Source organism: Erpetoichthys calabaricus, chromosome 18, assembly GCF_900747795.2.
Source record: "Erpetoichthys calabaricus chromosome 18, fErpCal1.3, whole genome shotgun sequence".
Classification (NCBI taxonomy): Eukaryota; Metazoa; Chordata; class Cladistia; order Polypteriformes; family Polypteridae; genus Erpetoichthys; species Erpetoichthys calabaricus.
In genome coordinates this window covers 13,028,266-13,055,085 of record NC_041411.2, presented here as the reverse complement: position 1 = coordinate 13,055,085, position 26,820 = coordinate 13,028,266, and the positions used below count along the sequence as shown (strand labels likewise).

General features: G+C 39.9%; 1 protein-coding gene across 1 annotated transcript; it reads right to left on the bottom strand.

The window, feature by feature from the left end:
- Nucleotides 1-20,749: 20,749 nt before the first annotated feature.
- LOC114668642 (hydroxycarboxylic acid receptor 2-like) lies at nucleotides 20,750-22,302 on the bottom strand. The gene has a single exon (XM_028824512.2). The coding sequence runs from the start codon at nucleotides 22,081-22,083 to the stop codon at nucleotides 21,076-21,078; it is 1,008 nt and encodes a 335-aa protein (XP_028680345.1). The 5' UTR covers nucleotides 22,084-22,302; the 3' UTR covers nucleotides 20,750-21,075.
- Nucleotides 22,303-26,820: the final 4,518 nt, after the last annotated feature.

The following is a 26,820-nucleotide window of genomic DNA, read 5'->3' as shown; positions in this document are numbered from 1 at the left end:
GGAATCTCCTGTAAGAGACTTAGCTGGTCTTGGTAGGGTTCAATTCCATTCGTCGTATATATGAATTGTTTCTCACACCTGTCATTCTCGCACCCCGCCCCATAAGAACAATAAAAGCAGGTACTACGATCAAAGGCTGCTTCTGGTCAAAAGACCTTTTTGAGTTGAAAGGACGGCACATGGAAGATAAGAATGAAAGGGCTTTTCAGGTCTTTAAAAGGAGAGAAAGAGGAGCCACCTCAGTTTGCAGCAAAAGGGTGCAGGGATGTCAAAGTCAGACATAAAACCAAGACGTATGTTATATTAGAGGCCGTAATTAAGAAAGTAATTGAAATGAAAACTTGAGACCATTCTGCCCCCACAACAACCCCAATGACACACCTGTGCTACATGTTTTTTTTTTTTTACCTATTCTTGTTTCCTCTTTTGTCACTTTATCCCTGAAATCAACCTTGTGGTTTTTTTTATTATATAACACATTCCTGCATACTCGTCCGCTATAGTCGTACCTATACCAACAGAAAATTCACTGGAGGAGAAGTTCTTAAACTTTCAAATCTGAGGACCGAAAAGAGAAATTATTGGGATTACTGGAAGCGGATTATTGGTGACAGGCAAAAATGTCCACAGACATACACAAAAAGGTTTTAATCCCATTCACGGACGTTTCTCACATGAATATTAATAAAAGAACAGTGGAATGCAAACATGTTGTTAATAAGATAATTAAAAAGAATTGAGTCCTTTCGTATATTACTGCTTAATGTAAGCGTTGGTAAAACAGAAGAAAGTAAATTATGTATTATCGGGTGAGGCGCAAGGATGTCATGGTTTTTTTCTCAGAGCTTCATAATTAACAATACATTCTTTTAAATGAGTTCACAGATTGTTCAGCATATTCGATTTCAACAAACTGATAAACTTGAAAAAATATGCGACATTTATATATTATGTACATGACAGGGTAAATCAAGATAAAAAAAAAAATCGACAGTGCACGTCAATATGCATACCTTTTCTCTATCTGTATATTAAATCACCGCTCGCAACACACCGAAAACTGACACATCCTTGTGCCGCACCCATTGTTTTTCGTTTTGACGTTTCAAACTAGCACCACGGTCATTACCTCCTATATGCTCCTTTCTTGTTTTTAATTGTTTAGCAGCTTGTAAGAGGGATGGTGTTGATGTGGATATTTGTTTTCGTGCCATAGAAACGAAAGAACTGCATGATGTGGCAATGGCATAGTTTACTGCCTGCATATCAGATTGCATATTATACCGCAATAAATAGTTCACTAAATTGAGAACGGTGTATCACTCGCCACAGAACTGGCACTTGGAAGAACTCAGAAATTTTTACTAAAAATTATTTATTGCTCATTTGCCGACCCATCACAAACGTGTCTACGACCCATAGTTTAAGAAAAACTGCAAAATAGCATTGAGAAAACGTACAAACGCAATGCAGAAAATGTTCGGAATATATGGAAAGCTATAACAGACACAGCGGCCGAAGTAGCAGTCCATACCAAAGCACAAATAACAACAAAAAAAAAAACTTGAGTTTGCAAGTGCCCTGTCATCCAGTCTTTTCTTTTGCCTGGGACAGTTTAGGGGTTGAAACAACAGATTATCATTTTCCATATCTTCCTGTCCTCTGCGTCTTGCTCTCTCACACCCACCACTTGCATGTCCTGTCTCATCCCATCCATAACCCTCCTCTTAGGCCTTTCTCTTTTCCTCTTACCTGGAAGTTCTATCCTTAGCATCCTTGTCCCAGTTTACCCAGCAACTCTCCTCTGCATATGTTCAAACCAAGGCAATCTCGCCTCTCTAGCTTTGTCTCCAAATTGTCCAACCTGAGCTGACCCTCTGATGTTCTCATTCCTAATCCTGTCCCTCTAGTCACACCCAATGCAAATCTTAACATCTTTAACTCTGCCACCTCCAGCTCTGTCTCCGGTCTTTTTGTCAGTACCACCATCTCCAACCCAGATAACTAAGCTTGTCTCACTACTGTCTTGTAGACCTTCCTTTTCTCTCTTGCTGGCACTCTTCTCCACCAACTCCACCCTGCCTACACTCTCTTCTTCACCTCTCTTCCACAATCTCCATTACTCTGTACTGTTGATCCCAAGTATTTAAACTCCTCCACCTTCATCAACTCTACTCCCTGCATCCTCACCATTCCCGACCTCCCTATCACTCACACATATGAGCTGTCTTGGTCCTACTGATCTTCATTCCTCTTCCCTTTTAGGGCATATCTCCACCTTTCTAGGGTTCCTCAACCTGCTCCCTAGTTTCGTTACAGATCACAATGTCATCCACAAACACCACAGTCCACGTGGACTCCTGTCTAATCTCCTGTTTTAACTTGTCCATCACCATTACAAATAAAAAAAGGGCTCCGATTTGATCCCTGATGCAATCCCTCTACCCTGAATGAATCCATTACTCCTACCGCAGACCTCATCACTGTTGCACTTCCCTCATACATATCCTGTACCACTCTTTCATACTTCCACACCTGTCTTCCTCATACAGTGCCACAACTCCTCTCCATGCACTCTATCATGTGCTTTCTCTAAGTCCACAAAGACACAATGCAACTCCTTCTGTCCTTCTCTATACTTCTCCATCAACACCACCAGAGCAAACATTGCATCTGTAGTTCTCTTTCCCAGCATGAAACCATATTGCTTCTCACTAATCATTATCTCCCTTCTTAACCTAGCTTCCACTCCTCTTTCCCATAACTTCATGCTGTGGCTCATCAATTGTATCCCTCTTTCATTACTACAGCTTTGCACATTCTCTTTATTCTTAAAAGTCAGTACCAGTACACTTCTTCTCCACTCCTCAGGCATCCTCTCATTTTCCAAAATTGCATTAAACAATCTGTTTAAAAACCTCATCTCTCCTTAAAACATTCATATTTCAGTAGGTATGTCATCTGGAGCAACAGCCTTCCCATTCTTCATCCTCTTCATAGTTATCATTACTTCCTCCTTACTAATCCTAATACACTTCCTGGTTCACTGTCTCTTTCCTAATCCAGCCTTCTCTCTCTCTCTCTTGGTTCATTCATCAGCCTCTCAAAGTACTCTTTCCATCTGCTCCATACATTCTCCTCATTGTGAGTATGTTTCCATCATCATCCTTTATCACCCTAACGTGCTGTTCATCTTTACCAGCTCTGTCCCTCTGCCTAGCCAATCAGTACAGGAACATTTCTCCCTCCTTAGTGCCCAACCCCTCATACAACTCATCATAGCCTTATCTTTAGCCTTCACCACCTCTCTCTTCACCTTACACCTAATCTCCTTGTACTTCTGTCTACTTTCTACATCTCTCTGACTATCCCACTTCTTCTTCGACAACCTCTTCCTCTGTATTCTCTCCTGCACTTCCCCATTCCACCTCCAGGTTTCTGTGTCCTCCTTCCTCTGTGTAGATGTCACACCAAGCACTCTTCTAGCTATCTCCCTTACCATTTCTGCTGCCGTTGCCCAGCTATCTGGTAACTGTTCACTGCCACCTGGTGCCTGTCTTAGCTCCCCCCTGAAGTCCACCTTACAGTCTTCCTTTTTCCATTTAATACTTGGCTCTGCCCTTACTCTCCTCTTCTTCTTACTCTTCAACATCATCCTTCAGACCACTATCCTATGCTGCCTAACTATGCTTTCCCCTCCTACCACTTTGCAGTCTCCAATCTTCTTTAGACTGACCTTCCTGCATATGATATATTCCACCTGTGTGCATCTTTCTCCACTCTTGTACATCACCCTGTGTTCCTCCCTCTTGTTATAATACATATTCACCACAGCCATGTCCATCCTTTTCACAAAATCCTCTACTACTATCTGACCTTCTGCATTTCTCTCCTTGACACCATACCTACTCATCACCTCCTCATCCACTCTGTTCACTTCACCATGTCCATTGAAATAAACTTCAATCGCCACTTTCTCCCTTGGGTACACTCTCCATCACTTCATCCAACTCACTCCAGAAAGTTTCTTTCTCATCCATCGCACACCCAACTTGCGAGGCATATGCACTAATAACATTCATCATCACAAATTAAGTTTCCAGCTTCATAGTAAACACTCTTTTCACCTCCAAAACACTCTTGACATACTGTTCCTTCAGGATAATGCCTACCCCATTTATCCTCCCATCCACACTATGGTAGAACAATTTGAACCCATCTCCGTTACACCTAGCCTTACTCCCCTTCCATGTGGTCTGTTGCACACACAATATGTCAACCTTCCTTCTCTCCATCATATTGGCTAACTGTGTCCCTCTACCAGTCCTACTGCCAACATTCAAAGTTCCTACCCACACTTCCACTCTCCCAACCTTCCTCCTCTCCTCCTGCCTCAGGACACGCCTTCCCCTTCTTCTTTTCCTTCGACCAGCAATAGCCTGATTTCTCCCAGCACCCTGTTGGCTAACAGTACTGGGGCCATTGTTAACCTGGGCCATGACCGATCTCGTATGGAAATCTGCACTGTTCTCTGCATGTTGATGTAGCAAAATTTCACACTGAATGTCCTTCCTGACTTAACCTTCCCTATTTATGTGGGTTTAGATCCGACACAAAGACATGCATCCTCGTGGTTGGGTTCAAGTACTCTGTCACCCAATCATCCATCCATTTTTCTGAAGAGCCAGTTGTTTGAGAAGTACATTTGCTGAGGCGAAGCTAATTTTAGAATTGTTTTCCTACCTAAACTCTTGGTAACTTGTAACTAAATGAACGGGTTAAAAAAAAAGTGGGACCTTAACCTGTTAGTATCCAGGTGTGGGTCATGTGTTTCTTTAATAACGGCGTATCTGAGAATTATGCATGAGGGGAGTCTGGCAGTACTTGGGGGAGGGGGTGTAACTAATAAAGGTTTTGACAGAATAAAAAAAAAGTGTTACTGGGAAAAGTTACGGTTGCACCGTTGCTGATATTCAGCTATCACAGCAATAAATAAAGGCAACTCGTGGGATAGTAAAGGATTATAGGCGGAGGGAGCGGGTTAGGCGCACTGGATCAGAAGCGCAATTGTCATGCCGAACTCTTCAATGAGGTAGGTTCGGCACATTTACTTAGAACGGGCTCTGTTCATCTGTGTACCGAAATTACCTGATCCATTAAGGGGTGAAGACGAGTCAGCTCCTATCCCACGTTCAGACGCGAGGCTAGCTGCAGTTATAAGAAAATCACCAGTTCGTCACTGGGTACTGTAACTCGAACCAAGATCGAGTGTTTTGAGATTTCGCCTAGGCTGCACTATTTCGAAGTACCATTAGGGGGCAGACACGATTTAATCTAAAGCTAAGGAATTCAAATGGTCAGCCTTAAACAAGACAGTGTGCAGTTTAAAAATAGGTTTTTAAAGCGTAGCACAAGTGCTCGTGCACCGGTAGTTATTTTGGTGACACCTTACCTTTTGCGTCTGAATGTTTTGTGAGAGTGTAAATCCCCGATTACATATCGTTACACAGTAAGTAAAAACTGAATTGCGTTTCCATTCGTTTAAAGAACAAGTATTTATTCGTGAATAATAAAATGAGTTTTTGTACTATGTATCCTTTATTCATTTATTTAACAAAGACACCCACATATTCAATACACTCATTATTTATTAATAAATAATAACTACATTTACATACTTTCTTAACTTCTAGCACTTAGACAGAGGGGAGCTACTTCAAATGCCACCACTGTGCAGAATTTATCTAGATAATAATAATAATTCTTTACATTAATATAGTGCTTTGCTTGCTAAGTGCTTTACTCAGTCTGTGGTAGACACTTCATCCACCGCTAATGTGCAGCATCCACCTGGATGATGTGATGGCAGCCATTTTGCACCAGTACACTCACCTCACATTAACTGTCAGGGGGTGAAGGGATGAGAGATAGTTAGCCATCTTGAGACAGGGGATGATTAGGGGGAAAAATGACTAGGCCATGGTGGGCAATTTAGCCAGGACATCGGGATACACCCTATTCTTTACAAAGGATGCCCAGGGATCTTTAATGACAACAGAGAGCCAGGACCTTGATTTTATGTTTCATCCAAAGGCTGATGCCATTTGTACAGCACAGTGTCCCCATCACTCCACTGGGCTTTTGGTACCCACACACACAGACCACAGGGTAACTGCCCCCTGCTGGCCTTGCCAGTACCTCTTCCAGCAGCAGCCCAAACTTTTCCTGGTTGCTCTTCCATTCAAGTACTGGCCAAGCTCGAATATGCTTAGCTTCAGGTGGATGACCTGTTCTGAAATGCATGAGGTGTGGCTGCTGGCATGAGGCATAAAGCAATATGTTCCGGCAGCAATTCCTACACCAGTACACTCACTACACATTAGCTGTTAGGCAGGGAATGGATGAAAGAGAGGGTTAGACAATAAGAGGCAGGGGATGATCAGGAGCTCAGAAATGACAAGGCTGTAATGGGTAATTTAGCCAGGACACCAGGAAATTTCTGACTCCTTTTTTTACTGCAGTGTCCCCCTAACTGTAATTGGGCAGTACGATCCTAGACCCCTGGTTATACACCCTCTGACAGCTTCACCAACATCTCCTTCAGCAGCAACCCAAGCTTTTCCTAGATGGTCTACCATCCAAGTACTGGCTGCACTTGAACATCCTTAGCTTTAGTACTCCAGGTGGTACGGCTGCTTTATCATTGCATTTACTGCAGGTGCAAATTAGATTTTACACATCTAGAAAGACATTTCTTAAAATGTAAAGCTCATATTAAAAAGGGATATATTGTGTTAACTTTTATATATTTTCCTTCTCACTACTACTTGTACTCATTTTTTGGTCTTTTGCTTGTGATTTTCTGTAATATATCCTTCTAGGATTAGTTTTCTTTTACAAGTAAGAACAGATCTGCTTTCCCACAATTCTTTTTAACATTGTTTATCATCTGCCAGTACCTATTTCTTTTTTCTGTATTTCTGTATTAGTTAAAACAACCATACATGATCATATTCTGGTCCAGTTTTATTCCTTATGCCATCCTTTGTATTGTGTCCATATTTTTTGTGCAAGTCATGTTTCTAGGACTCTACAGACCTCTCTGGGTTAGCACGTATTTTTTACTACCTTTCTTTTGGTAGGGGGGTTGATATACTTGAACAATCCTGCACCTCCATTCCATTCAAGCCCTTTTCCTTCAGATCTTCTTTTACTTTATCCATCCAACTCTGCTTTGGCCTCCCTCATTTTCTCTTCCCCTGTACTTCCATTCCCATCACTCTTTTGCCAACATATTCGTGGTCTGCCCTCATTGCATGTCCATACCACTTCAACCTACTTTCCTGTATTTTCCTAGATATCTCTGCCACTTTTGTTGTACCTCTGATTGATTGCCTCATTTCTTATTCTTATTCTCATTCTTATTTACCAATTAAAACCACCTGGTGTAGGTATCGGTACACAGCATCTTCCTCTTCCATTTCCCAGATTTTCTTTGGTTCAATTCTTGGGAAAAGTTTTACCCTAAGAGTTTTTCTCTTCTGTTTGGTACTGACAGACTTCTCACTCCTATTGCTCATGTCATTCATAGCACACATGGGATGCAACGGTGGGCAATCCAGCCTTATTAAAGATTTAAAATATAAATTGATAAGAATGTCATTACAACCAATATTGCCATATTAACTACATTTACTACTGCACTTATATGCAGAACAGAAAGATGTAATACAAACTGTTTAAAGTCTGCAGCATCACTGAACATTGTGGGATTCCAGATCAAACACACAACACCATGACCCACCCCCACCCCAAATTACCATAGACCCAAAATACATAACAAAACAAAAAAAAATTTCAGAGCAGTTAATGTTCCATTCATTTTGTGCTAGCAGCCATGCACTTTGCTCTCTTAATGGGTTTCAAAATCTCGGTTTGAGTCAGTCAGGCCGCTACACCAATGGCCAGTATTGACAATAAATGGCCACAGCGTGAGTACGCCCTTCAATGGTTTGGGGTCCTATCTCAAATAAGTTAATGCTTTCCACTCAGTCATCTTGTTATAGATTCTGGCATCTTGCAACATGATAACGGAAAAAAATAAAAATATTTTGCAATGAAGTTATGGATATGAACAAATAGATGAGGAGGTCTCCATTCAGTTTCTTTTATGAGTGTACAGGGCATTGTCCAAGTTGCAAATCCAATGTCTCTTTGGAAATCTTCCAAGGAATTCATCCTATAAGGAATCATTGTTTTTGAGGAGAGGTATGTGATTACAAATCTGACCATTGGTTCTACGCTGCTCAAAAACTTAAGGGAACACTTAAATCTCAATAAACAAAGTAAACTGAGTAATACTGTGTAGTTTGTTGAGAACAAAATGATGTAACAATGATCAATGGAAACCAAAATCAGCAACCTATTGAGGGTCAGAATCATCAACTCCATAAAATACAAAGTCATAAATTGAAATTACAGTCTAATCCAATTTAAGTGAAATTCATCATGGCAATTTATAGTGACTCAGTAGTGTGTATGGCCCTCCCATGCCTGTATGCACTCCTGACAACATCTGGGCATGCTTCTGATGAGATGGTGGATGGTGTCCTTCTCCTCCCAGACCTGGATCATGGCATCTGTGAGGACCCAGATAGTCTGTGGTGATACTTGGTGGCGTCAAATGCACCGCTACATAACATGTGCAGTGGCATCAGTGCCTTTGTCATCCAGAAACTGCTAACACGCTCTGGCCACATGAAGCCAGGCATTGTCCTTCACCAGGAGGAACCCATGACCCACTGCACCAGTGCAAGGTATGACAATGGATTCCATCCTGGTACTTAACAGCAGTCAGGGAACTCTTGCCTAACACATGGAGATCTCTAAGGATAAGCCTCCCTTGACCATCACTGATCCACCACAAAACCAGTCATGCTGGATGATATTGCAGGCTGCATAACCTTCAAAATGGCATCTCCAGATTCTTTTGGATCTGTCACATGTGTTCAGTGGAATTTGCTCTCATCTGTGAAGAGAACGGAGCACCAATGGCAGAGCAGCCAATTATGGTATTCTCTGGCGAATGCCAATTGAGCTGCATGGTGATGAGCTATGAGTACAGTTCCTACTAGAGCACATTGGGCCCTCATGCCACCCTCATGGAGTCTCTTTCTGACAGTTTGGTCAGAAACATGCAGACCAGTAGCCAGCTGGAGGTCATTTTGTAGGGCTTTGGCAGTGCTCCACCTATTCTCGCACAAAGGAGCAGATACCAGTACTGCTGCTAGGTTGATGCTCTTCTTCTTGTGTAACGGCCTGTTTTCCTGGTTTCTCCTCCATGCTCTTGAGATTCTGCTGGATGACATAGCAGATGTTCTTTCGATGGCATCTATGTGCCATTCTGGAAGAGCTGGACTGCCTGTACAACTTGCATCAGCTGTATGGACCACCTCATGCTACGAGTAGTGATAAGGACACTAGCAAACCTCGAAACTAGAGAAGAATCAGTCAGAAAGGATAAGCAGAGAGCTGTTGTCTGTGGCCACCACCCCCTTTATGGGTGCACATGTTGCCACTTTCATTTGCACCAAAGCAGGTGAAGTTGATTCACAATCACTTATGCTTCCTAACTGGATGGAAAGATATCCATGAAGCTTCATTGACTTGGTGTTAGACTGCAATGATTAAATGTTCCCTTAGTTTTTTGAGCAGTGTATTTTTGGTCTTTAGTTTGGTCCAGGTGCCTTTCTATCAACATTGTCAGAAGTACTATTGACAAAAAGTCAATTTTAAATAGTTATTTATACTAAAGTCCATTGAAGAGGCTTCACATGGCTATGTGAAGTGAAACACGTATTCTAAAATGTTTCATTGGTAAGATAAAGATGACCAAATAAACACCAAAAACCAAAGCGTCAGTTTCCAGTAAAGTAGACTTCCTTCTTACTGAATATAACGTAAAGAACCAAGTATTTGATGTGAGGTGAAACACTGCACTTCATCTTTGCTTCTCCTTTATTTGTATAAGCAGGTTTGGGAAGTTCTGCATTTACATCATCTGAAAGTGCTGCTGCCTATTAGAGGAAACCTGTTCAGTGAATAAAATAGCAGACAATTCCACAAGGGAATAAAGGCTTTTACTAAACAATTTGAAACATGAGCTGTCCCTTCACTCTGGTAACAATTGTGAGTTCCTTCTTAGCTCGTGAAGGCAGTGCTGTCCAAAGCCACTTCATTTGCCAAAGCAGTGAGCCTTCCCGTCGCACTGGGTTGGGGTGGATTCAATCCCATTAGTGTATAGTATGCCTCATTTTGCACTCCTGGCTAAACAGTGATGTATGTCACAATCATTTACACACAGTTTTATCCATTTAATAAAATAGCGCTCGCCAGATCAATAAGAATTGTTGAGTACATTCATCTTTATAATATTGCTTTTCTGTCCATATGGAGTCTACATTTTCCCCCTTTGCGAAACAGCTCAGAAAATAGAGTTTATTGGCTTGTTAGAGACTGCTGCAAAAACTGATCTACTGTATCCATAATGTCTATAGCCACAGTATTGCTCAACAGTTATCTGCCTTTTTACAGCATTACAGCTTGATAAAGACATGGCATGCATCTGTCCGAGCTTATATCATTATATTGTACCATTAGGTAATTTAGATTAGAGTAGATTCAGCTTTATTATCATTGAACACAGTACAGTACAAATAGCATGACAACAAATTGCAGTTTAACATCTAACCAGAAATGCAATAAATCAGTTAAATACAAATACATACAGCAATGAGGGATGTGTACAGGCAAGATTAAGTCAAGAGTATATAAGGAATAATTACTGAGAGTTAAAATATGAATATAGAGAATACAAAGGTGTGCATGTCTGGTTTAAGGGTGAGTTGGGAAGGTTGAAGTTGGCTTAGCATTTGGATTTTGAATTCAGTAGGGCGATGTACTGGGTAGTTTCATCTCCAACTACAAGGATTTCCAGTCTTGGAGGGTGCAGTTATTATACCATACTTTTGGTAAAATTGGTCAGAATGCTCTTGATGGTGCAGTGGTAGAATTACACTAGAATCTTGACAAGATATTTGGAATTTCTGTATCTTCTTAACCAAGGTATTGAGGGACCATGAAAGATCATTGGAAATGTGAATGCCCAGGGACTTAAAGCTGGTGACATGCTCAACCACAGTTCCATTGATGACACAGCCTTTGGACATCCTGTAGTCCACTATGAGCACCTTGGCCTTCATGATGTTCAGGGCTAGGTAATTGTTGGAATAACACATTGTTAGATGCTGGACCACCTCTCTGTACGCTGACGTATACTTGTTAATGGATGCTCCAGTCCCTGCTGTTCCTGGGTTGGAAATATTAGACTGTATTGAGCAATAAATCCCTTATCTACCTGTCAAGTAGTGTTGGAAATGACTGAATGTAGGACAGTCCCAAAACATGTGGGTAAGCGAGGCAGGTACCTGACAACATTGTTCACAATTAAGGCCTTGGCCTCAGTACATTTTAGATGCCCTAACTTGCGATAAGTGCTTGCAGTGCATAATTGTTAGCTAAATCACGTTATGCTTTGCACAGACTAATGAGATATATAACTTGTGAACAGCTGAGTTCTATTCCATATGTAAATTCTGATTGAGAAGACCCTTTCCCAGTGCTGACTTTTTGACAGCAAGTAGTGGAGCATAGAAATACTGCTTATATCTTCATTCTTACAAGATGATACAGATTCTATCACATATAATAAAAGAGGATAAGGGAAATCTTGCAGGTGTGATTTGGAAAAATGCATGACTTCAATAAAACAGAGAAAATTAGTTGCAGGAAGACTAAATATGAGATATCAATCATCAAAGAATGAAAATGTATTATCAATATAGAAGTCTGTATGGTTTCCAATACCAAGAATCTTCCATGTATGGAAAACATAGTAAGTTTAGGATTGCTGGATAAGATGATGGTCATGCACAGGTGTAATTGATAGTAACATCTGGAATTGAATGTATTTTCGGTACACTGTTAGCAAATTCTGAGTGGTAAACCAATGGTGTTTGGATGTACAGAACAAAATATGAAGGGGATGCAGGAACAGGATATCCTCTCCACAGCCAACAAAGCTTTTCTAATTTAATTTATTTGTGCTTTTAGCCGAAGACTTAGAATACATTTATGTGTAGTCCTCTAGTAGAATTTGAAATTAGGTAGTGCCATAGGACTCTGTACTATAAATATTGGTGATATGATTTTTTTTTGTTTAATTAATTTCTTCTTTGAATCGCAGAGAAAAGTCATTCCTATTTTTACAGAAATATTTATTTATATAGGAACACTTTGAAAAAATACAATAGCTATATGAGAATATTCATTTTGACACTATTTTGTTCTTCCAGCAATTTAAGATGAAGACACAACCATCTACCTTGATATTTTCTAATTAGATTTTGGCAAGAATGCTTTAGCAATGTTTTATTATTCTTTTGGGGAGGCACGGTGGCGCAGTGGTAGCGCTGCTGCCTCGCAATTAGGAGACCTGGGTTCGCTTCCTGGGTCCTCCCTGCGTGGAGTTTGCATGTTCTCCCTGTGTCTGTGTGGGTTTCCTCCCACTGTCCAAAGACATGCAGGTTAGGTGGATTGGCGATTCTAAATTGGCCCTAGTGTGTGCTTGGTGTGTGGGTGTGTTTGTTTGTGTCCTGCGGTGGGTTGGCACCCTGCCCAGGATTGGTTCCTGCCTTGTGCCCTGTGTTGGCTGGGATTGGCTCCAGTAGACCCCCGTGACCCTGTTTTCGGATTCAGCGGGTTGGACAATGGATGGATGGATGGATGGAAAATGGATGGATGGATTATTCTTTTGTGACATCATCATACTACTGTTTTTAAGGTTTTGTTTTTTTCTGATTGGTGTTGCCATTTTCCATGCTAGTAGTATGGCTGCAGCTATATTGTTGCTAATAATAACACCTCCTATGGCATTTCAACATGTGACATCAATATGCTACCATTATTAAAAATGAAAGCACACATAGACTGGTGTCTGAACTCTAATTCAATCCAAAGGAAAAACTTGTGTACTGAAATACCTGTTTAGGACACACCTCTCTGTAAATATTTGCTTCCATTTCAATTTGTGATTTTATTTTACTTTAAATATTCAGATTAATTCTCATTATTGTGTTTTGTTCTTAGCTAGCTTTCTGACTTTTTTTTTAAAATATGCTTTATTAATCCTCGAAGGGAAATTTTTGCTTGATGTTTGGAGGTCAGAGCATAGGGTCAGCCATTGTACAGTGCCCTGGAGCAATTTTCAGGTTCTCCTGAGCATCCCAATTCCCACTCCTAATATAATGATTTCATCTTTTAAAAAAATCCTTTTAGAATCTTTGACTCTTGAGATATTGAACCAGTGGTGATATAGCTGTAGAAAACTGAATGACAATTGAAAGCCAAGAGTATAGAATAATGGGATTGTATTCAATTTAATCTTAAACCCACAAATTATGTGAAATTCTTTCACTATACCTCATATTCCTGGCAATGACAAATATAGTTTGGAGATATAAAGTGCAATGTCATCTGTATAAAGAGATTATTTTCTGTTCCAATCCCCACTTTATGATTCTTCAAACATCTGTTTGCTTACAAATATGGATAGTCAGAGTTTGAATAAGTGTAACAAAAAACATTGGTGACCAGGGGAACACTAAACAGGTTATTTCTGGTACATTTCCAAGCTTCATCTACACTCTTAAAAATACTGTTTCTTTAATGGCACTTTATGGTTCTTTACTGGGTTGTGTGGTTCATTGAAGAACTATTGTTTGGCAAAGCAACATCATTCTGTTTAGGTTCTCTACATATGAAGTTGGCTCTGTGAGCTTTGAAAAACATATTAATATGTGGAAAATAACTGAAATATTTAAAGTACCGTAGGCTACCTAGTACGATACTAACAGGATAAGAAGACGTGGACTAATCCTCTTACTGTATGTGTGCAGTAAAAGTCCTTTTAAAATCGTGACCTATGGTATTTCTTAAATCTGTTACCATCTCTTCATGGTTATTTACTCAATGAAGCCTGTTACAGATCTAATTAAATAAGGTACTTTCTGGAACCTTCATGTAGATGAGTCATTTGAGAATCACAAATGGTTCCCCTATGGCATCGCTCAAAAGAAAGACAATGGCACCTTTATTTTTAAGAGTTTATTTTTTACACTGATCATAATCTGCCTGACTCAGTACAAGCTGTAGGTTTTTTGTTGCCCTAGGAAAAGTGAATTTGCGGTGCTCAACCCACTCTGTCTTGAAGGCAATTGCTATACATACATGGATGTCTGATCAAAGAGTGGGAGATTGGTTGGGGGAGACTTTGAGTTTTCCATGATAAAATGCTGACTGCCCTCCCAACTCCCTAGTTTGTGTGTTGTTTTTTTTTTTTTTCCTTTCTCTACGTGGCTTTGTACAAAGGCGTTTAGTAGTGAAGTTGACACAAACATATTCAAACCTCTTTCAGCCTACATATACATAACTATTTGTGTGTGTATGTGTGTACAAGACGCTTGCAGTGTGACACAGTGGTTAAGACTTTGCAGTGGAAACCTTTAGGTTGGGAGTTCAAATCCCACTGGTGACGCTATGTGACTTTGAGTAAATAAGTTCACCAGCCTGTGCTCTAATTGGGTAAAAAACACAAAAGAAGCATAGCCAATTGCATCTCAAATGTTGTTAGTTGACTTGTAAAGTGGTGTCAGTGTAATAATAAGAAATAAAGTAACCAGTAATCACCTATCAGAGACTGAACTGCAGGGGTTGCCTGCTCCTGTCCAATAATGCATGATTGTTTTGCATTTGCTTATACACTAATTAGATATCTGTGTTGCAAACCAATAGATAATTTTTTTTTTTTTAAACAAGATGGTTTGATTGAGTTTCTCTCTACCCAGAGAGCTTGGTAGTGGCATCTTATAGTCACTCATATAGAGATTCATGAAGCTATGAGAAGCAAACATTGTTTACTATACATTTAACAATACACCCTATCCCTTACGCAAGCATAGACACAATTTGTGGACTTGGTGAGTGACAAAAAATTTGCAACATCGGATCTGTCCTTGGTGGACAGGCATGACACAGCACTTAAGGTGATATGATTCAATAACAATTTTTTTAAAAGCCTGTTTTTGGCTGGTATATACAGTCATATGAAAAAGTTTGGGAACCCCTCTCAGCCTGCATAATAATTTACTTTCAACAAAAAAGATAACAGTGGTATGTCTTTCATTTCCCAGGAACATCTGTGTACTGGGGTGTTTTCCGAACAAAGATTTTTAGGAAATTAAATCAAATGTGAAAAACTGGCTGTGCAAAAATTTGGGTCCCCTTGTCATTTTGCTGATTTGAATGCATGTCACTGCTCAATGCTGATTACTTGCAACACCAAATTGGTTGGATTAGCTCATTAAGTCTTGAACTTCATAGACAGGTGTGTCCAATCATGAGATATAAAGGTATTTAAGGTGGTCAATTGCAAGTTGTGCTTCCCTTTGACTCTCCTCTGAAGAGTGACAGCATGGGATCCTCAAAGCAACTCTCAAAAGATCTGAAAACAAAGATTATTCAGTATCATGGTTTAAGGGAAGGCTACAAAAAGCTATCTCAGAGGTTTAAACTGTCAGTTTCAACTGTAATGAATGTAATCAGGAAATGGAAGGCCACAGGCACAGTTGCTGTTAAACCCAGCAGGTCTGGCAGACCAAGAAAAATACAGGAGCGGCATATGCGCAGGATTGTGAGAATGGTTACAGACAACCCACAGATCACCTCCAAAGTCTTGCAAGAACATCTTCCTGCAAATGGTGTATCTGTACATTGTTCTACAATTCAGCGCAATTTGCACAAAGAACATCTGTATGGCAAGGTGATGAGAAAGAAGCCCTTTTTGCACTCACGCCACAAACAAAGTCACTTGTTGTATGCAAATGCTCGTTTAGAAAAGCCAGACTCATTTTAGAACAAAGTGCTTTGGTCTGATGAGACAAAAATTGAGTTATTTGGTCATAACAAAAAGTGCTTTGCATGGCAGAAGAAGAACACTGCATTCCAAGAAAAACGGCTGCTATCTACTGTCAAATTTGGTGGAGGGTCCATCATGCTGTCATGCTGTGTGGCTAGTTCAGGGACTGTTAAAGTCAAGGGTCGGATGAATTCAACCCAATATCAACAAATTCTTGAGGATAATGTTCAAGCATCAGTCACAAAGTTGAAGTTACGCAGGGGTTGGATATTCCAACAAGACAATGACCCAAAACACAGTTTGAAATCTATAAAGGCATTCATGCAGAGGGAGAAGTACAATGTTCTGGAATGGCCGTCACAGTCCCCTGACTTGCATATCATCAAAAATCTATGGGATGATTTGAAGCAGGCTGTCCATGCTCGTCAGCCATCAAGTTTAACTGAACTGGAGAGATTTTGTATGAAGAATGGTCAAAAATACCTCCTTCCAAAATCCAGACACTCATCAAAGGGTATAGGAGGACAGCATCTAGAGGCAAAAGGAGGCTCAACTAAGTATTGATGTCATGTCTCTGTTGGGGTGCCCAAATTTATGCACCTGTCTAATTTTGTTATGATGCATATTGCATATTTTCTGTTAATCCGAAAAACTTAATGTCACTGCTGAAATGCTACTGTTTCTATAAGGCATGTCATATATTAAAAGGTAGTTGCTACTTTGAAAGCTCAGCCAATGATAAACAAAAATCCAAAGAATTAAGAGGGGTTCCCAAACTTTTTCATATGACTGTATGTCGCATAGGAGAAGAATAGAGAATCCTACAACATCCAGTGGCAACCAAATCAAAATCTTGCTCTGATTCTGATTTAGAGATTACTGTGGTTTACACATCCCCTCCTCAACAACTTCATAAAATGGTCACTCTAGCCGTTGTCTCATCCTCCACTGTTCCACCATTATGTTATGAAAACAACTAAAGCGGCCTTAAGCTGGAAGACATGTGGTTTCAGTTGTTTGGGTATTTTCATTTGACCAATTTCACAATTACACTTTTTAATCTGAAAAATAACTTTGCTAAAAGGTGCAAGAAAAGACAGCAAATTGTCTAAATATGTTGTTGTATTTGTTGTATCATCTCTATGGTCTTCTCTTTCCTGTTGCCCTGTTTTGGGATTTCAAAAAAGGTTCTCGTCTCAATCTCAAATTAGATTAGCTGCACATGCAAGTGACAAACAGGTAACAAATCAAATCGTGCTCACCCCCTGATCAGACGGCCAGGCAGCTCTCCACACAGCAAAATCACCAGTGTTACATTATGAGGATACATAGGCCTGCTCTTTCCATATATTGCACTTTGAAGGTTCACTTTAACACAGTAAGGAGCAATGTACTTTACTGATTTTACTGTGAATCTAGATGACCTCTACTGGTCTACTAAGGTGTTCCCGTCTCTTTCCATTGGGTTATTCAGTCTTCAGAAATGTCCCCCAGCCATTGTCTAGATGTCTACGTTTTCAGAGACCCTCATGCATTTTCCTAGCGCAACCCCTAAGCCCCTTAAAATAAAGACAAAGTAAGGCCTTATGCCTTTTGAGGTGTGGGCTCTTACAGAATAAACAATTATGACAAGATGATAAGACAATTACAGCACACATGATTAAATAATTCAAAGCTATGAGACAATTCCTAAAGTGACAATTATATCTCCAGCGGTTATAAAAATAAATTAGGATCTGTCTTATCTCCTAGGCACCAGTTTAGTGTTTTGAATGTTATAACTTTTTTAATTGTAATGTATCTTCAAAGTTTAGGGCTGTTGGTTTTGTTTGATTTTATTACATTGTTTTATCCATTTTTAATATCCCTTATGCAAAGTATTTGTAAGTCGCTTTGGAAAAAAGCATCTGCCAAGCCAATGTTAATGTATTTTCTTTTCTCTTATACTCTGCAACTGTCCAAAATTTGTGAGCTCTTCCCCTTCCATTCTGTAGCTCGCAGTCGGTCAGTGGCTGCATGCGCAATTTTTGGTATGTACATCTGGTGCTGCTGATTTTACTATCTGAAGTCTAACTACAGTATTTTGGACATGTTTCCCGTTTTATTTGTGTAAACATTAGTGCCGAAGTTCATTGCTTGTTTAGGATTAATGTGATAAGCTACTGTATGATGCACCACACTGATGACTCATTGGATTTTTATTTTTCCGTGTCTCACAATTATGGCCTGTCCACCCAAATTTAACCCACTTTGAACATTCTGACCTCGTCTCTGCCCTGTACTGAATTATCCAGTAGATTTCACCCATATGAATTTATTGAGACCAAAATGGTGAACATTTTGCCCTGTTCACCTGCAGTGGCTAAGCAATGCCCAATCAGCTACAATCAGCTACTGCAGACAGGCTACAGTCCAGAAAAGATAACCTCAGTAAAATAAGGTCCAGCTTAAGCCTGTAGCTCCTGTCTTGATGTGCAGCTAAAGTAGCTAGAAAATTCAGCTTAAAGTTATAAATATTACCTTAAAAGGATGCTTATATTTTTGCTGGCCTCTTTTGCTTACTGTCAAATGGAGAATTTATCTCACCAGGCATCCATGGGCTACTGCGTATACCTATGGAGGAACTCTGTATGTTGTGAAACACCATTGCCAAATGTATGTTATGTTAAAAGATACCTGTCTCCCCTGTCCATATTTTGGGGTTGAAATAAAACCTGACATTCCAAACAGCCAAAAGAGAATGCCTTAGTAGGAGCATTTGGCTACTTGGTTAAAAGCCATGTGCTGCACTGGCCAGGCTCTCTAGATGAAGAAGACAAAGTGTGTGCACTTTTGGCCACAATGTATATGTGGAGAAACTGCTTTTACTGTTCATTGCAGTACATTTTTTAAAGTGCCTTTCAATGGCTATTGGTTGTCTTTTGTATAAATATCTTCAATATACAAGAAAGGTTCAGCGGTCTTTGATATGTTGAAAATATGACAAGCCCATTTAACATTTAGAGATATCTGGAAATGCATTTAAGATATCTTAAAGTTAATTACTGACTTCTGAAAATATGTATATTTCAAGATATGCTAAATACATTTTCAGATCTCAAATACATTCTTTTATCTGTTCATTTTAAGATATCTGAAATGCAATTCAATATATTTTAAAATAAGCTCCTGTGGATTTAGAGTTATCTCAAGTACATTTCAAGATATCTTAAAATAGGTCTCTTGACATTCTGAGATATCCAGAATGCAATTCAAGTTATCTCAGTATAACTTCCTGTTAAGTTGCCTGTTTTCAATAGGGCATCCTGTCTATATTAATGCATCTTGAGATTAATTTGAGATATCTTAAAATTGACAAGAAAGTATATCTCAAAATGCATTACCAATCATTACAAAATCAGATTTTCAAAATGATCTGGATGTTACATTGATTATATTTCCAGATATCTTAAAATATCTTAACGTATTTGAGGTATCTTCATACTGACTCATGTCTCAGATAGCTATCATTTATATTTTTAGACACCTCAGGTGTATTTCATGCATCTTAATGTGTGTTTCTGGTCAGAATAGCATAATGCATTTCAAGATATCTTAAAATAGACAGAAAGTTCTATTAAAAGAACAGGACATTTTACAGGAAGTGGTTTGAAGATATTTTTTAAAATACATACAATGCATTCAAGATATTTTGAAATGTATTTGAGATATCTTGAAATTTGCATGTAATTATTTTGAATCATCTTAAAATGTAAAGTAGCATTTAGCTCTCTGGCAACAAGCTCACATATCTTAAAAGTAAAATGTATTGTTGGATACAGTATATGAAGTTTATTTTGAGATATCTGTAAATTTTGATTTGGTTTGCCATACGAAATTACATAATATAATCCCCAGAAAAGCAACTTCTTCATTTAAAGGTATTGTAAAGTACCTTCAAATCAAGGAACATAGAGACATTGCCTCATACCTTCATCTGATCATCAGGCTGAAAAGTGGCAGTGTGGTGTTTGAAAATTCCCCTTGCCTATGCGTGGGCTTTCTCCCCACAAAAGGCGTGAAGGCTGCAGAATGACACCTTAAAGTTGGTCAGATAAAAGTGAGAGTTAGTATGTACATTATGTACATGGACTGACACTCTGTCCTGAACCATTTTCTGCCTTGTATACCTGGTGCCTCACAACACTGGGCCAACTTGGAATTGAAATGGGTGGATAAATGATCAGTGTCCACTCACAAAATGTATGAAAGTATAGATAACGAAAGAGAGATCTGTAGATATATCGTCATGAACAGAGATGTTTGTATAGATAGATATACAGTTATATGTACAGTGTGTGCCTCACGTTTAACCTTTTGGCTATTTTAAGTCCATGCGTATTTATATATATATAATATGTGTGTGATATACAGTATTTGTATATGTATGTAAATATAATAATGAAAATATATGCAATATATGTGTTTAATTTATATAATAATCTTACAAAGAGTGTGATTGCAATCACTACAAAGCTTTCTCACTCAGATGCTGAAAATTTCCAAAGCACTCGCTGAACTGCATGGCTTTACTACACATTAATGCGTGCACAAAGCAGTCGGCGCTTGACATTTGCAGTAGCCTCATCGATTTGGATTCTATACATTATCTATGCAAAGCGCTTTGATTAAGCTACACAAGCGTATAGTCAATCAGTTTATTCTTATTTTTATTAATAAACTTGTTCCGAATGAGCGGTCGTCCATGAGCCATTTGACTCGTTGACACCAAACGTCTCTTTTTACAGATCGTGACATTGTCACCTCAAGTTGTGTCCCAAGCTGCTGGCGGTGATGCGTTAAGCGCTGCGCCCGGCATGTTGGTCCACTCCAGATCTTCATTTTACAGGACGATTCCTCCAGCAGGGTGCTCGTTTCACCGGATCCAGGGGGCAGCTTACCCCGCATGTCAGAGCTGCGCTATACCCCGAGGGTTGGGGAACGCACAAGACGCGGGACCCTGAAGCTGAGATTTTCAGTCAACACCTGTTTGTGGCAGTGGCTCATAGCATCTCCACACTGTGTGAGTTGCTGGTTTCCTCAAATCCCGAATCCCTTGGTTTTTCGCAGACGCTCGCTCGCCTCTTCTTGCGGATGTAGCTGACCATCTTTCTGGAAGCCCTTCTGAACGTTGGGCTGGAATAGAAGTAGACTAGCGGATCTAGGACGCTGTTTAGGTATGTAATAGAAACAGTGAAGTAAAATGCGTTGTCCAGATTTCGCAGTCCTTCGCAGTCCGCTTCGTGAGATGCCCGAGTGACCCAAATTGCGATTCGTGTGACTTTGCTGGGCAAGAAGCAAACGACAAAAACGACCACGACCACGCACAAACAAACTAATGCCCGCTTGATGCGGGTCTGCTTGTCCAGGTCCCTCTTATGCAATCTTGTGATCACAGCCATGGCACAGAAAAGCGTGACCAGCAAAGGTACAAAGAATTCGACCAAGAAGAGGACATAATACCAGTAACTGACAGATGCAGAGTACATCGAAATGGCAAAGCTGTCGCACTGAGTGAGGGCATCCTGCGTCTGGTTCGGAAACAAGTGTGACTCAGTCAGAATCATGCTCGCTAGGCCAATGGCTAGGGTCCACATCCCGCAAGCAGTGCAAATCACCTGACGGACGCTCAGTGAGTTGATTCGGCTGTGCGGGTGGACCACCTTGAAGTAGCGATCCAAGGCGATCACGGTCAGAAAGAAGATGCTTCCGGTGCGATTCAGGGCCAACATGAACAGATTGATCCTGCAGAAAGCATCTCCAAAAATCCAGTCCTTGTGCCGCAGGTAGTAACTGATACGGAATGGCAGGGCGAGCAGTAACATGAAATCGGCAAGTGCCAGGTTCACTAGGAGCACTGTGCTGGTCTTCCATGGTTTCAGGTAAAAACAAAAAATCCAGAGAGCCACCCCATTGCCCACAATGCCCACTCCGGTCTCCAGAATGAGTAAAAGTGGGAGCAGTGGGGTCAGCGCCTGTCCGTCAAACAGGCAGAAGCCGCTTTTGTTCATTTGCGTGGGGGGCGACGAGGAGCAACTTGAGGTATTTTTTTCTGAGGTTGGTTTCTTTTCAGCGCTCTTTTAAATGCCGCATTTGCTAAGCAGTTCCGAAAAATTAGAGGAACATCGCCGCTTCACAATAGGAACCCAGATTCTGGTGATTTCCATTTGTACTTAGGATCCTATGAGCAAAAGACTTGCACCCACCAAGTGAAGCTGCTAACGCCTAAGCGCAATGCAAGCGTTTATTGCGCACGAGCCCTTTGTGTGAACCAAGCTTTTGTAATACTTAATACTTCCGGCAACCACCACGAGCCCCGTCGTTAATTTTATTGCTTTGTGCACCAAATATGCCCCAGAAAACTAGAGGAACATGCATGGACCTTCAAAGAGGGCGTGGCGCCCGTTCGGGTGATGTAAAGAAGGAGAATAGAGGGCAGCAAATGGCATGGCGGCTACAGTCAGCACCCTGAACAGTTCCAGCAGCGACCAGGTCCTCCTTCACGGTTCAGAGTTGTGAGGGCGAAAAGCCGATACCAACCGAGTACGGGACGAGTTTATCACAGGGTACACACTCCACAAAGCTACAGTAACATTAATTTCTATCTCAGATATGAAACTGTGGGGGGTTTCAGTCGAACTCAGGTCACGGGAGAGCTGCAGCTGGGGCGCAAACCAGTAAGCCAACTCACTTTCTCTAAGAAAATGAGCTCTCTCATGCATTCCTGAATTCCCTGTCAGTAATAAAAACGTAAGTTAGCGGCAACTGCACCCCATAGACTGACGGCTTTGTAAAACAGTGCTGCTCATATATTGTAAGAAGAGGGTGGCATTCCCTGAGAAAGGCGCAATATGAAAGTCCATCTGTCTTCTCATTCCGCTTATCAAGGATAGGGTCGTGGGGAAGCTGGAGCCAATCTCGCCAACCTTCGAGCTAAAGGCAGGAACAATACCTGAACACGGCGCTGATGGTAACTGATGTGGACATATCGGCCAAATATACCAAGAGTCTACTTCAGCGTTGACATGGTAATTTGTCTTGTAATTATTTCCTGTTTTCTGAATACACGCTTTGTTAATATTTTTTGATGTTATAACACTTGCTTATACCTGCTGTATACTTTATGCATCTACGTGTACTCCAGTGAGAGAAGGAAGTAAGCAGCACCCAAAAACCGCAGGCTGATAGCTTCACTGTCAGGACGAAAAAAAGATAAAAACTGATCCTCCAACCGTCAGCGCTCGTCTGTTTATTTATCTAATCTTTCGTTTTGTGACTTTCATTAACTATCAATATTTTTTATTATATATCTGGCCTCTGTCTCTCTCTCATTGAGTTTCTTTCATTATCTACATTAACTATAGAAACTTAGCGGATGATAAATGACGTTTGACTTATTTTTACAGATGATAAATATGTTTTATATTGAGCAGATCATATCTCCTTAGGTCATTTGGATAAATGTCCTTATGTCATTTTAACTTATCCAAACATTTGAGTTATATAACTTTTTTTTGTGCTTTGTCTATGTGATAAAGTGCCTTGCATTATTAGTTAGTGCACCATCTCTTATATGTATTTGCTGCATTTAACAGACTGGAAAAATAACATAACCGGTATTGTGTAGAAAAGCGTGGGCAAACTCCTAGTTTATCCTATCCACGTTTTTTTTTTTTTGGCTATTTGAATTTAATTCACTTAAGTCAGGGAAAGACAAATTAAGCTTAAGCACTCAAAAGCTACAGTCTCCCAGGACCAGCTCACTGAAGATTAGAAAATACAACAAAATTGACTTTTACAAAGCAGAGGAAGGCTATAAAAATATACACGTGTTCTGATGGCAGCTTTCACTGCTTACGGTGTCATTAAGAAATGTTACTTAAGGGGAACTATTGAAATTGAGATAAAAATCTCAGAACCGCTTGAAGATTGGTCAGATATGCAAAGAAAGAAATGCCATGTAAGTGCAAACAATCTGATGGAAGGTTTCGCTGGTACCAGAATAGAGAGGAAGTGGTCCAGTTGGCAGGGTTTCTCGCACAAAATGTGACGTGCATGGAAGAATAATCAGAAGGAAATCTTTCCACAATATTTAAACAAATCGTAATATTCATGTACAGGGCTCTGCTGAAACAAAAGTTAAACTTTTTGGCCACAATTACCCAATGTACATTTGGGAAAAACAAAAAAAGGGAATGTTTTTGATGGAAAGAGCATCTTGACAACTGTTTGGCCATGAGGTGAATTTCTGATCCATCCAAATTTTGCAAGCACACTCTTAACGAACCAGATGGATTCTTCAGAGAGATGCCACAGGGAAACCATATTTGACTCCTACCCATTCGAATGAAGGTTCCAGAAAGAACAGTCATATGTTTAGATCTGTAACAGTGGCCATACAGTAAATAACCATAAACAGATGGTAACAGATTTGTGAAATACTAATAAGTCATGCATATAGTAACACAAGCCGAGTGCAGGTTTTGTTAATGTGTTAGTGTCCTGCTAGGTAGCCCAGCATACATTAAAGATTTCAGTTTATTTTTTACTCACTAGGACAGGGGTAGGCAACGTCGGTCCTGGTGAGCCGCAGTATGTGCAGGTTTTTGTTCCAACCCGGTTCCTTAACGAGAACTCAATTATTGCTGATGAAGCACATATTGCATAAGTGACATTTTGATGCTTCGTTTTAGTGGTCTCGCTTGTTAAGGTTCTCCAACCTTAATTGCTTATTTCAATCTTAAACTGCTGCATTCAGTGTTTTAATTGCTCCTTATTAGCAATAAGATGTAAAAGACAAAGCAGCCAGCAGTTCTCCAGCTAGCTTTTTTCCAATTACATCTGTGTGTGTTCATCATGTACTGTTTGATTTAATAAAACACTTAATAGAAAAATGTGACAGACTGAAAATGATCTGTTTTAGGCTTCATATCATTTGGATGATATCTTTGGAAAGGAAAAAAATCTACGATAAAAGAGCCTTACATTGCACAGACTAACAAGCCATAAAATTAAATAAGGTCTGAGATTGGCAATGATTGGTTTCTAATTAAGCAATTGGGTTGGAATGAAAACCTGTAGCCACTGAGGCTCACCAGGACCGACGTTGCCTACCCCTGCACTAGGACATTTTTCAAAGCACAAAGAACCAACTTCATATGCAGAGAACCCTTACTAGAATAAAATAGCGATAGTTTTATGAGAAACCACACAACCCAATAAAGAACCATAACATGCCATTGAAGAGCCATTATTTTTAAGAGTGTACTGTAGTTAGTGTCGGCAAATCCTGGATGCCAACATCCTGGCATGAGCAAGAAAAGTATTGCTGAAAAGAGGGTGAGTATTACAAGGAGACAATGTTCCAAAACATGCCTCAAAGTAGGTTCATAGTCTTTATTACTGTGAAAGTTTTACTTGCATGTGCGCTACTCACCGTGCAACACTTCGCCACTCTCTGAAGCCTTCATTGATGAGGAAGACTACCTTACCTTGAAACTTCTATCTTCCTTAGCTGAGAAATCTCAGAACACTTTTGTCATAACCAATAAATGTAAACTGAACATGATGACCCACTGGCAATCAATAAAATAATAATTAAAAAATGTAATCTCAGTGGTAATCTTGTTGCTACGGAAATGTGATATTTTTTCAGTTTTGTTAAAGAGAACCTTATTAAAAATATATTCTTTTGGCATAGACCTTTAAAATATCAGCAGCAAGGAAATAGTGAAGCAAATGTGACAGCACCATTGTCACACCAAGCTTCAAGAGATACTCTGTACCACAGTCCCCTGTGCCACTAGGCTGGAGGTCCCATTTAGTATTCTTTACAGAAAATCAAGCACAAACTACTACAAGAACTAAAATGGAATGGCTGTCAAAAATATTCTTAGGTCATCTTGCATGGCAATCCAGGTGGTATGTCATGTGGTGGCTGTGGCAACTCGCTATCAGCGCATGCTCCCAACCTTACATGCACTGGATGTTTGAGGTTTGAACTACAAGTGTTCTACAGGGAAGAGTGGGGGGGGAAAGTTCCCAAAGAAATAACAGAAAGGCCGCCAGCTGACTATAAGAACTATCTGGGGGCTGTGATTTGTGAAAAAGGTGCCCAAACATTTTCATATTCTACATTTTATGCTATACATTTTCTCAATTCGTTGAATTCAGAAAGCAAAAAAATAGTACTTGGGTATTGACATATCCAGGAATATGTTATGTTTAGATTTGTTCCCTGTAGAGGTTGAAAATCAGTGTATCTGTAAGAATAAATCATGTAAGACAAACAGATAAATATACTCTGTGAGGGATCTGGCATCCTGTCCTGGGATTGTTCATGCCTTATGCATAATATTTGCTGGGATAGGCTCCATCTTCCTACAACTCGGCTCTGGATAAGTGGATTTAGAAAATGTATGTGTGAATGGAGACATATGAATAAGGCACTATGTGATTAATAATACACCAGATAACAGATTGGTAAGCAGCCCCTTGCACATCCACCTGTTTATCATATAGTGCCTTTCATATCTATCTATCTAAGGTAGGGAAGGCACTATATAATAAATGGACATAAAAGGAATTGTATAAGATGGACAGATAAGACACTATATGGCATCTATCTTATATAATTTATTTCATAGCTATCCATCACTCATATAGTGCCTTTAATAGCTGACTATCTTTATGACAGGTAGATGTCAAATACATAAGGAATTATTTTTCTGTCATATAATATAATGGCT

Excerpts from the sequence above, each read along its gene's own strand:
- LOC114668642 (XM_028824512.2), bottom strand. The coding sequence starts at position 22,083 with ATGAACAAAAGCGGCTTCTGCCTGTTTGACGGACAGGCGCTGACCCCA.